This window comes from Tympanuchus pallidicinctus, unplaced genomic scaffold (assembly GCF_026119805.1).
Source record: "Tympanuchus pallidicinctus isolate F22 unplaced genomic scaffold, pur_lepc_1.0 scaffold1, whole genome shotgun sequence".
Taxonomy (NCBI): domain Eukaryota; kingdom Metazoa; phylum Chordata; class Aves; order Galliformes; family Phasianidae; genus Tympanuchus; species Tympanuchus pallidicinctus.
In genome coordinates, this window is record NW_026294618.1 from 72,028,845 (window position 1) to 72,041,284 (window position 12,440).

At 36.3% G+C, this 12,440-nt stretch overlaps 1 protein-coding gene across 2 annotated transcripts in view; it reads right to left on the minus strand.

Annotated features, from left to right (window-relative positions):
- Positions 1 to 12,440, minus strand: part of LYST (lysosomal trafficking regulator) — a 78,755-nt gene that overhangs the window by 41,440 nt on the left and 24,875 nt on the right. For both annotated transcript variants that reach the window (XM_052671744.1, XM_052671735.1), the window contains exons 6-14: positions 10,967 to 11,987; positions 9,238 to 9,399; positions 8,450 to 8,603; positions 7,066 to 7,292; positions 5,679 to 5,745; positions 4,863 to 4,972; positions 3,413 to 3,827; positions 2,095 to 2,239; positions 1,195 to 1,368 (exon numbers count right to left, since the gene is read on the minus strand). In XM_052671744.1, coding sequence (XP_052527704.1) covers positions 1,195 to 1,368; positions 2,095 to 2,239; positions 3,413 to 3,827; positions 4,863 to 4,972; positions 5,679 to 5,745; positions 7,066 to 7,292; positions 8,450 to 8,603; positions 9,238 to 9,399; positions 10,967 to 11,987 — 2,475 coding nt within the window. The remainder of the gene's footprint in view (positions 1 to 1,194; positions 1,369 to 2,094; positions 2,240 to 3,412; positions 3,828 to 4,862; positions 4,973 to 5,678; positions 5,746 to 7,065; positions 7,293 to 8,449; positions 8,604 to 9,237; positions 9,400 to 10,966; positions 11,988 to 12,440) is intronic.

A 12,440-nucleotide genomic window follows, 5' to 3' on the forward strand; every position in this document is an offset into this window, starting at 1 on the left:
ATTACACCAAGTATTTGCTGTTCCCAAGGAACTCTGTCAGAACTGATGTGCTGTACAGCCATGGGCAATAAGCCTGATGCTTTGAGAAAATGCCCAATGAACCTTACAGTCAATTACAAAGGCAGACTAATTGGACTGTAAAGGTCATCAGAAGCTTCCCTGGAAGAATCTAACCCTTAAAAAAATAGGTAACTCTCTCTATGCAGAGTGGCCTCATTAACTACATGCAGTTAATGTGCATTTTTTGTTTCCCCCACATCTCCATATTTGGATTTCACACTGTACCAGAACAAAGACTGAACAGGAAGAGGGATAAAATTAATATTAACCTCTATAAAAATCAATTCCACATAAGTTTCAAGAGCAAACTAAATCAATCACAATTTCAATTCCTGGTTAATCATTCGTAGGACAACACGCAGCAGCTTTAACAACAGCTTTAAGAACAACATTCCTGCAATTACTTATCCATGGTTCAAACTGTAAAGGAATTACAAGAAAGAAATAGCAAAGAACTCGTGATGCATCTGATTACTTTAAAATGGAATTTAACTACTTATTTTGTATCTGGAATACAAAAGGCAACTTTTTTCTTGAAGTCCAGATAGTGAAGCTATCTGATAATTTAATCAATTCCTCCTCTTCTAACCAAGGTGTATTTCACACAGGCCCAGGGACACTCAACCTAGCATTATGGACCTCAGGTATTCATTGGCAGTAGTACTTCCTAATGCCAATTCAGACCTTGCCTGAGGTACACATTGCATTTCTCCCCTATTTCTCTTGACAAAGACAAGTGACTACATTCTTTTCATCTCCTTTCAATCTCATTTCTAGCACTTGAACTACACCTTCTTAACTCAGATTCTTAACTTAACTAGCAAGATTAAACCTATTGCTAACCTCTTGTCACATCTGGTTTTGGACCTTACTCTCACAACTTCGTAGTATTTATTTTTTTCATTTATCCATGACTGATGAAGAACAGTGATGTCAGCATTGGTTTATGGTTTGGACTAATGATTCTGAAAGTAATGAAGACAACTCTGGAGCTAAGGCAAATCCAGGGCAAGATTTCCCTCTTTCATCCCCCTAAATTGACTTCACAAACAGAACTTCAACCTGTACTAAAGTAGTGCAGACTCTCTTGTCAGAGAATATCTTTTTAAGAAGTTTAACTAACATGCAGTTTACCTCTGACCAGAAATCCACAGGGACAGCTCTCCATGGATATTTTTCTTGCTTTCTTGCTTCTGCTTATACTGTATTGCTAAGTGTTGCCACCTGCCCACAAGGAAAATATTCTCTGGAGATTCAGCCTGTGCCAGCAGGCCAGCTTTCATCTCATCATTTGGATCCATGCACATACTACGAAAACAGAAAAGTATGGTTTTTTTGTTTAAACTTGCTTCTCAGCCCCATATCTTAATTTTATCAGTTACTTTGAGGTGACATTTTTCTTCATTTAAAAAAAAAAAAAATCAGTAATCTATTCAGAATGCTCAACATAATCTAGGCAAACACATTTTCAACTGAGGTATTTAACTTGCATAAATATTGATACATACATATAGAGTCAAGATGATGTCTGTTTTTCACAAAGTCAAAGTAACTGATTCTTTTATAATAAATTGAACTTCATAAAATAAAGTGTTCTAAAAAAAATCCATTTTAAGGATCCATTTCTTATTGGAAATAAAAAATGCTAAAGTGTTTCAAAAGTCAAGGATTGCCATGATAAGCATTAAAAATTTTCACATCTGAGGTGTGAAAATGTAACAAAACCTTTTTGCCTGCATCCATATATTTATTGCATCACTTCATTAATATCTAAATTGCACAGTGTTTATGACTGATCTTGTATTTCACTTTGGCCAATTACTTATGTTTGTCTACATGAAACAGGAGACCCAGGATGTAATGAGCCTGTAGATTTGTGTACAGGAAACTTAGCTTGATGCTGGCAGCGTACAAAATGGCTCTACTATAGACATCAGGTTTTTATTCTACAGCAGCATTCTCTGCAAGCTGTTAGAAGTTAGATTAGGGCAATACGTATGCTCACAGGACAGGTTTTGGACTAATGTACCATACCGAAATATGAAAGCTCCAGTGTTCAGGTCTGCCCAGATCTGCATCATCAATGCTTTGGAACCCAACGAAATTATATGAATGCAGCCATCTTCAACAAGTTTATCTCCCAGGCTTAGGTATTCCATTCCTACAGACTTGGTCTCTTCTAGAAATACAAGCATGTTTATAAAAACAACTACAACATCAATGCCTTTTTTTTTTTTTTTTTTTTTTTTTTAGAATTAAATGAGCTAGAATGTACAATCCTCTTCAGAAACCTAGGTCTCTTGTGTATTGAAACAGACATTAATTAAGCACTTTGTTCTTGTTTGTAATTATGTAAACACACTAAGCATGCATATTTCATCTAATTCAATGATATTGTTAATATGTCATATTATATTCCCATGTAGAACTGAAAGCCTCATTGTGCACCCAAAGTCTAGATTTTTTTTATCTTTATTTATTTTTTACAAGTCATGCTGCCCTTGAACCCCATTAGCAAGATTTTGCATCCAATATTTTCCACTTAACATTATGAAGCAAAAGCATAGGCCTTCTTGCAAAAGCAGCTCAAAACTTTTTAAGATTCAGCCCCCTCTCATTTTTTAAATTTTTTAAGTTGTAAAATAGAGGTATTCCAAGTGCCCAACTGGGAGACATTTTAAGTATCTCAAGAAATTTCCTGTTTTATAAATTATAATCCAAGAGATTCTGCTTCAAACATTTTGGGACCTGGCAACACGCTACAACAGCATAAACAAGTAAATGTTTTTATAGCCATTGATATCTGTGATAGCACACATGGGGAAAGTTAAAGGATTTATACAAAGTTAGCCTAATGATTACCTCATGATCATTACCTTACTTTCTAGGTAAGAATTCCAATAATTAAATCTTAAATCAAGAAGTTTTAGTAGCTCTATATTAAAAAGAAAAAACACAAAAACCACTTGCTTCATCAATACACATGAGATCTATTAAGTCTGACAGCAGTAATTTCCTATGACCTTTCAGCTGCAGCTCTGAATAATCTCTTCAACACAACATGAAGCAGCACGACATTTCGCTGAAGTTAAAAATTCAATGAGAAGGCTAAATTCCTAAAGGAACCATGCACAAACCTGGTTTATGAACAAACTGGAAACATTTTTATCTTCAAGTATAACTCACAGTACTCAAAGAATGGAAAGAACAATGAGAAAGGCTTATCCTTAGTGTTCAACATTTGTTAAAAGAAAAAAGTGCAACCTTTTTGTGTAAGACACATCAGTTAGTAATAATTGTAACCAGAATCCTTCAGTGCTACCTAAAATAGGAACAGGAGTTACATTCTCACCTGTGCTATCAAAGCTGTTCTCTCTTACAGATAAAAGTCTTCTCTTGACTTTCTTCCCCTTCTCTGTTGAGTTTTCCATTTCATGAACACACTCCAGATGAAACCACAAGGAAACACTGAAACCATCAGACATGTGTGGCCAACAGTTCTGTCCAACTAAAGGCAAGTGAATTGGGGCCACGTGCCAAGAAGAAAGCAGTTGATGACTCAAGTTTTCACCATCTGCCTCTTTCTTATTCTGTGAAAGTTTTGCTTTTTTTAACAGTCCGGCAGTTTTGCTGTTGGAAGTGCCAGTGGATTTTTGTGAAGAACTACTAAAATTTGTGCCATGTAGCAAAGGGAAGGCAAGGTACTGTAATGGGTTCATGTCCATATTGGTTTCTATAATCTTCAATACACCCTTAAGCAGTATCTCCTAGAAGAAATAAACAAGCAAGAATCAAACTGTTCAATATCATGTAGCCAGACATCATTTCCTAACTAAACAGAACCCCACTCTTCATTTAAACTCAGGTTTATATTTTCACTGCATAGGTGGGCTTTCACATCTAAACTGAGACATTTACAACAGCCTTAAGTTACCACTTCAACAAGCTAAATATAAGTCCAACAGTTTTGGGGATTTAGTGACAGCAGAGATCTTTAAGTTACTATGTTTAGGAATTAGCCAAATCACAATAGATGTTTATTTGGCAGTCTCACCTCAGATTTGTTATGTGCTAGCAGATTCATTTACACCTCAACACAAGGCTGATCTTTTACTTTACTTTGAGGAAGACTAAGAACATAAATACAGGCTATCATCTTTTACTGCATAATTATTAAAGAAGTGCCTGAGCAAGTGCTTAAGTGTCCTTAAGCAAAAATGTGTCCAGTCACATAAGCAATTACTGCAAGCCATCTTTGAAAAACTGATTTACATACTGTAATTTGGTATTATTACATGCTTTGCAGTAACTTTTCATTTCCTTCAACTTGTTTTTTTCCTACAGACTCCCACACAAGCCAATACATACTTTAGCAGTATTTCCCACACAAGCAGTAGATTCCAGTGTTAGACAAGCCAACCCATGACAGTTTTGAAAGTAATTCCTGCAGATAAAGCAGCACCCATTGCTGAAAAGGAAATGCTTTACAACTAAGGAAATTACTTCAAGTTTAACAGTGTACAATATTGTCATCAATAACCGTTATGTCAGTCTACTCAAGACAAATCTTGCTCTCTTGTGCTGAAGAGTTCCCAGTATGTTCAAGAACACAGGTTTCTAAATCCTTTTCTCCTCTGCTATCTCACTTTCAAAACACAAAAGGGAGTTGTTTCAGCAACTGAAATTTGTCAGTTACAGAATTGCTGTTATTAGACATTATTATATCCTTATTTCCCAAAATAGTTGAGCACAAAGATTCTCTTCATGCTTCTGAACTGTATTGTTTATTACTGAAGACATACCGTACAAGGAGTCTTCTCCAAAAATACCCGTAGGAGAAGAGTTAGTTCTTCTGAACATGTCTGTGAGCTCATCAAAGAAACGAGCAGGTCTACCAGCACCATCTGACACGCTAAAAATAAGAGAATATTCTTCAGGAGAATGTGTGAAAATCTTTAAAAAATTGTGTTTTATAACATCAGGAAAAAGAATTAATGTGGAATTTAGAGTTTCACAGATACGTTTAAAACTCAGGAAGTTACAATGATTACAAAATGAATGATGAGATCCATCTGCTTTCTGATAGTATTACCATTCACAATTCACTTGACGAAATCAAGACTGCTACAGCAAGTTTGGCTTCCAGGTTTGCGAACGCAGCATCTAGTTTGCAAATAATCCCCCCAAAAAGCCATGGTTTAAAATCCTGGGATGGTTTACAAATGTTGTGTGAGCTACCTTAGGGCAACTATATAATTTGCTTCCAGATTTTTTGATTAGCTAGATTTTTTCTGAGTAGCAATAAAACCCAGTCAAGATATCACTTAGTCCTCCGTTACTAAGAATCTGAAACAACCCATGCTGTTACACTATATCAGTCTAACTGCATCACAATTGCAGTTCAAATAATGTAACCTCCACTGACTCAGAAATAACCCTTTAGAAACAGGGTTATTTACATGTTAGAGACCTGTCAGAAGCTAGAGACACAGGTGCATTGGTTCATGCTTGCCAATTAATTCGCTTGGTAAATTTTGTTTGCATTAAGGGCTAAAAAATTGAGGGTGTACACATTAAATTATAAAAACATGTTCTTTGAATTTCAAACTCAAACTCACCATGAAAACTAGACTCTGTTTGTGTCAGTATATTCATAAATCCTCCCAAAATATGCTTAACAGCTCCCTGTTAGAAAAAAAAAAAAAATACAGGGAAACAATCAGGAGGATACAGCAGCCCAAAGAACTAACAAGTAATTTACTTCAAACAATTCAACCTACTGTTAATTTAAGTGAAAATAAATCCAGTTATAAAACACTTCCATAATTTCATGTTTGCTAATGAGCATGCTTTCATGTTTTGTACAGTTCAACTGCATGACGAGAAAGGCTTTGAAATCCAAATGATTAAAGAAAAAATCCCTTGCCACTCTGCATTCAGCAACTAACAACTGCTGCCTTGTCTTCTCTCCCAAAATACAATTACATAAGTCAACAGGCTATGATAAAACACGTTACATTGGTATACAATGACAGAATATTGAGAGTTTAACTTTTCCCCAATTTTTGGGGCCAAGTTTTTAAAATTATCTAAGAAGTCCAAGAAGCTTCCACAAGAGCAACATCCTTCACAAATATCCTCTTAGATAAATATAATTCAAAAATCTAATACATTCAAAGTTTCTAAGCTCGTTAGTTCAGTAGATTAATAAGCTTGCTCTAAAACACACTTAAAAATACTTTGAATCCTAAGTCATTTTATGTGCTGAAGTTCACAAAAATAAAATATACGTGGGAAAAAGATTTTAAGAAAGTAATTCACACAAAGAATTGGAATGCCAAATAAGACATTTTCCCACTCCAGCCTTTCCTGCTTTTGGTTTAAACTGTCAAGCACTGATAACGTTGCTTCTTAGTCAGATGACTATACATACAAACACTTTAAAAGCTCAAGTTACTTTACCATTTTTTCTTCTTCTGGAGAAGTTTACTAAATTTAGTTACTTAAAAGCAAAAAACAAAACAAAACAAAAAAAAAAACCCACAAACTAGCTCTTAGAAATCCCAAGTGACCCCTGTGTGCTTAATTGATTTTTAATATAAACTCACGACAAATGAATGAAATATTTTGCAGGTGCAGCATTGCAAGTTTCAAAAAAGCATGTGAATACATACATGAATATGTACATACATATTCTAAATATTAGAACACCTGACGGTTTCTAGATCTGCACTGACAGCTTTTGTGGTTCAATAGCTTTGATGAAGTAAAACAACTGTAGGTCAACTGCCTTTCAGTACACTAGTTAAGTTTCTTATAACTTACTCTTTTTAACTTAATGCAGTTTTACCAACAATATCAATCCTTTGCATTATTTCAGGTCTTACCAAACACCATAACAAGTACTTCAGAGTTCAGCTATTTTTTTTTTTTAATACTATTACTACAAAACTGAAGAGAATAAGCAACTGCTGAAGTGCTGCATTTGTTCAATAACATTTTTACCTGTTCTATAAGTACAGTGGCATTTCTCTCCTTCTGGTTGATGATTTTCAGGCAGCTCTGGAATACATGAGCAAGCACATCTAAACTTGCATTACCAGATGACAGCAGATTTAATTCTAACATGCAGATTTCAGGATATATTAATTCTCCTTGATTGATGTTTTCAGTTAGGTCATTAAGATAACCTGAAGGACCGGTACATTCTGGCTCTGCCTTTGCGTCTGCTCCTGAAAGAGAACATTTGTCTTACTCAAACTTACTCAGATGAAAAGTTTGCATTACTTAAGTAGCATATCCAAGGTTATAGTTTCTCCAATCTTCTCAAGCACAAAAATAGTCACTAGTGTATCAGCAGTTTTCAGAAGTTTGTAACACCTTCTATTCTGCTTTACGTTCCCACATTTTCCTGCCAACACAAGGGCAGGGATGCAGTTTCCCCCATTACATGTTCTTGAACTACATGCTGTTATTTCCTGGGAACTGGACACACAGCAATGATAAAGATGCAATTCAAATATGAATATTTGTAACAGAACTTCATCTTCTATGCAGAACTCTGACCCTGCCAAGGAACAATGAATGTAAATGATTGTTATCTTAAAAAGCAGGGTGAAGCAGTAATTCAGTCATTTAACTCACAAGATGTTTGACAGGACACATAAGATCTTCATTAAAAACAAAACCCAAGCATTTAAGTTCTACTTGTTACACACCCACCTCTTCAGGATATGTCATTTAAAACTAAAATGAGGTGATAGAGACAACATGCTATCTGCAAATGTTTCATGGAAATAGTTTCAGGTTGAATTTATAATTCAGAAACTTCTAAAACATGCATTTGTATACAATTCTGATACACTACTGAAAGTCTAGTCATACAGATAAACAGCAGTAGTGGAATGTAAGTTCACAGCACAAAGGCAAAAATCAAAACAAATTCATGTTCAAAATCACATCAAAAGAATAAAACACATATCAGTTGTTGAATATCAATAGATACAATCAGACTACACAACTTCAATCAATTTTTTTTAGTACAACATAAAATTTCAAGCACTGACTTACAGACAAGCTACTGATAAATATCTCTGGAAATAACTGCTTCCAGATCACAATAATAAATGTCAAAAGACAATCCAACATAATTTCAGAGCAAGAATCATGTAAACTAGTGTAACCAATACAGAACAGTTCCCGTAACACTCAGCGTAATAATAGTCAGCTTCAAGTCTGGGGGAATCCAATTACACTTGCTGTGAAAAATCCAACCTATCTGCAGCTGTAAAAAGTCTCTGATCATCATCCTGCTTTTGTACATCTTAAAAAGACAACCAAGCTTGGCTATATCAGAGATTGCTTTGTATATTCAGAAGTTCACATTTACCTCCATCCTTCGTTTCACTGTCAGGGTTACTTTCACTGTCTGCTTCATATCCTTCTTCTTCAGCAAAAAGTTTAAGGCTACCACACTGTGACTCGTCAGCTTCCTCAGGTATATCTCCAGGCTGTGGCATTGACTCCTTTTCAGTGTAATGGGTCTGTAAAACACAAATTCACCACCTTGGTTCAGAAAAACAAATAGTTGTGAACCTTCCAGAACCTTTTTCCATGCCCACTGGGGAAAGAAACAAACTCATCGCATATTTCCAGGAAACTTGAGGCTCTTTTTAAGGATGTCACACTTCTACACAGAGAATTGACTCTGCAAAGATGGATTTTTGTTACTAACTAACCAAATACAGTTTTGGGAAGCAGGTGACCAACACATTAAGAAAAACTGTCTCCAAAAATTCCCACTGTAATCATTTTAACATCTGCTCTTATGTCAAGATATATCTGCAGTCTCTAAGGTCTGTGGATATCCACTTTGAGTTCTTCCACTACCCACAGTAAAACAGAAGAGCAAGAACTTCCAACTTCAGGTATTTCCATAAAGCATAATAGGGCTCGCTCTTTTTTTAGAGTAACTCACTTCAGAGCAGCAAATTAGGGAGCATATGAATATACATCATTCACCTTGACACTTGCATATGAAAATCAGAGAATTCATTTTCAACAGCTGTAAGAATGCAACAGATATAAATCTTATTTAGTTTAAAAAAAACAAATACGAACAAAACCTTGACCCAGCAAACCTCACGGAATTAGATTTGTTTAGTCAGTGTTTCATACCTTCTCTATTTTCTCTTCAGAATGATCCACGTCAGTAGAAAAAGTGCCCAATGCAACACGAAGCAGTGAATCAAAGAGAGGCTTCGCCAAGTCAGTTTCTAGCAGTTTTGACTGAGCAAGTTGTTCTCGTATTTGTAGTAAGATATCATCCACACAAATATTCTAGAGTTTGTAAGATAAACATTTTGATTTATTATTGTTTTGGTTAGAATAGACCATTACTTCAATTTAACAACTGCCTCTTCCACCTACACTAATCAGTCTTCCCAGCTAGAACTGCTAGACTTCACCGAGTCTCCTACAGTAACAAAGACTTACAGTTTGCCACGACAAACACTTCGTGGGTTAAACAATCCGCACACTGAACAATCTAAGCAACTTACTGCTTCTGTAAAATTACATGAAGGCACTCTTTCAAAAAACAAACGTGCTTCTGAAACAGTTGGAAGTAGAGTGCATTCAGATGACACCATGTTACTCAAGAGACTAAAAGGATAGAGGGTGATAAGTCCAACTTCACAAAAATAGCAAGCGGCTCTAAATCACAGGTCTCATACATATTATGACAGCAGAATGAGATAGGTAAGGGGCTAAAAAAACCTCAAGATGATAATTAAAATAATAAACCATAGTGAAGGAGTCTATGAATCAATAACTTTTGAGGGAATCCTGAATTAGTTCACTTCTAAAGCTTAGATAATAGTTTTTTTCAGGTGCTCCTTAAATATTGCTGTCTTTTAACACCCCTCTCTCCTCAAGCACAATCCTCTGCTCACCATTTTCACACAGTTTTGCTTAACATGCAAGTCACTGTGTACAACTGGTGTCTTGCCTACACAACTCTCAGCTCTGTGTCACATTCTCCAGTGAGCACCCTTGCAGAAGTATCTACCACCATTCAACACTCATCAGTTCAAACACAGAGCATGTGACTGGACAAAGAAACTACACAGGAAAGAAAAGGTACTCAACTAGAGAAAAAAAAGTGATGGCCAGCTTGAAATAAATAGCAGTCAGCATCCACCACTGCATTTGTGGGCAGAGGAAAACCTGCCCTCCCACAAGTCAGGACTATTTTAGGCCAAAGAGAAAAAAAAAATCTTTATCTGTTAGGATCATAGTCCTAGCACAGTTCTTGGACTGAAGATACACTAACCCAAGACGCATTAAAACAGAAAAGAGTATATGATGTTTTTGCCTTATCCATATCAACCACGCTAGCTCAAAAGGTAACAGAGAGATGAATAAATTGGAAACAATTAAAAAACCAAACAGGGTAAACATCTCATTCAAGCTGGATTACTCTGCATTCCACAAGGCTCCTCCAGCCACTGAAAAGCAGAGAATCAGCATCAACAGGGATCCAGTCCAAAAGGGATGGAAGAAATATGTTAGAGGACAAACAAGGTATTACAGGATCCTAACCAGTAGGGGCAAAGAGCAGACATGTGGAAAGGTGGAAAGTTGCCTCCTTAAAAAAAGGAACTACAGCCTGTCCTTCTCTTACTCCTATTCCTTCATGTCTGCTGACCACTACCACCATCATCTAGATATATTGCTTTCTGTCATGCTTAAGGCATGCATTTAAATATGCATCATAACAACAAACTTTCTTTAAACTCCAAAAAAAAAAAAATCAACAACAAAACTCCTTCAGATGGATTACTGTTAAAATAATGTTGTACATAACAGATACAATTAAGGTAAGCTAAGGGAAGTTGCACATTACCTGATTAAACATCTCTACTTCCATCTTCTGCTGTGTGGTGCTTGCACTGTGTAAACATATCATCAGCAAAGCTTCTAGAAGTCTGATGCCCTGAAGTGCCCATTCGGTTTCTTCTCTTACAGAAGACTTTCTCTCTTCCAGATTTGCAGCTGAAGCATGTTCCCTACTTGCAGAACTGTCACAGGAGACACATTCAGACACCAGCTGTTCTGGAACAGCAAGACTGTCAGAACTACTGAGCTCTGATTGTGCCACTTCCCTGCTTTCAGAGAAATGAACAGAGGCATCTTTGCTGAGACATTCAGCACGAGCACTCCCATGTGAACTTTTGCTTTCACTCAATGTTCTCTCCCTTTTTTCTTGTTCTTTCTCCTTATTTTCCACAAGCTTCTGAATTATGAGGATTAGCAGTCTATGGCATGCTTCAAAACCTCCAAGTCTATGGAACTGTCTCTGGAAAACTGAACTATGCAAATAGATGCAACGACACATGGACCAAATATCAGCAGCTCTGTGAATATGCTCCAGAGAGGGCAAAGTAAGGCTTTCCAGTGACAGACATGGTAATTTATGGCCTAATGGCTCACTAGCTGTACTATCATATCCCGATGTATCTTCAGAGTCATTAGCTGAATCCAGATCACTGTCTGCTTCTTTACTTACACATAAAAATGCAACACAGAGAAACAGGTTTATTGTGTTAACATGAACGTCTTGACTCTCAAACTTTTTCTTTTTTGGGTAAGCCTCTTTAAGGCCTGCATAAAACTTGCTCAGGCTTTGAGGAATTTCTGAAGCAGTGTGCTGGCTACAAAGAGAAGCAGGCAAATCAGATGCAGACTCCTTGTGCTCACAATTGAAATCTTCTAGCTCTGGCACTGCTTGATCTTTCTGCTGCTCACCGAGGCAGAGTATCAAAGTCTCCAACACTTTCAAAGAATAGCTTCTTAAAGTATCTAAGTAGTTTAACTCAGTCATTTGATTCACTCCATTACAACTCAGAAATAAGTCTCTAATCACCCTGTAAGAGAAAGCATAACAGAGTCTCCTTACAAATCAACAATGAATTCATTATCTCGTAAGATTTTATGAGACATTCATAAGATGTGACGTCTAAAAATAATCCTGCTCCACACACCCGAGTGACACCAAGACCAAATCATGTTTATATGAAGTAAACATATCTCAAAATGCAAGAATTGCACTTCAGGTATGCAAGGTGGGTTAGAGGGGGGATCATCTGCAATACTTCAGAATCTCTAAGCATCATTCATCTAGTAGAAGAAAATTTAACTTTTAGTTCAGCTATGATGTAGGGACATACAACCTTATGTAGGGTTGACTAATCACTAATACAGACCACAACAATGCATATGATGTTCAAAGCATTAAAGTGTTCAGCTGTACATCTGCTCTGCAACAGTACATCTAGGCAACTTTTTATTAACAGTTGGAGCTAGTCAGACTTCAAGTC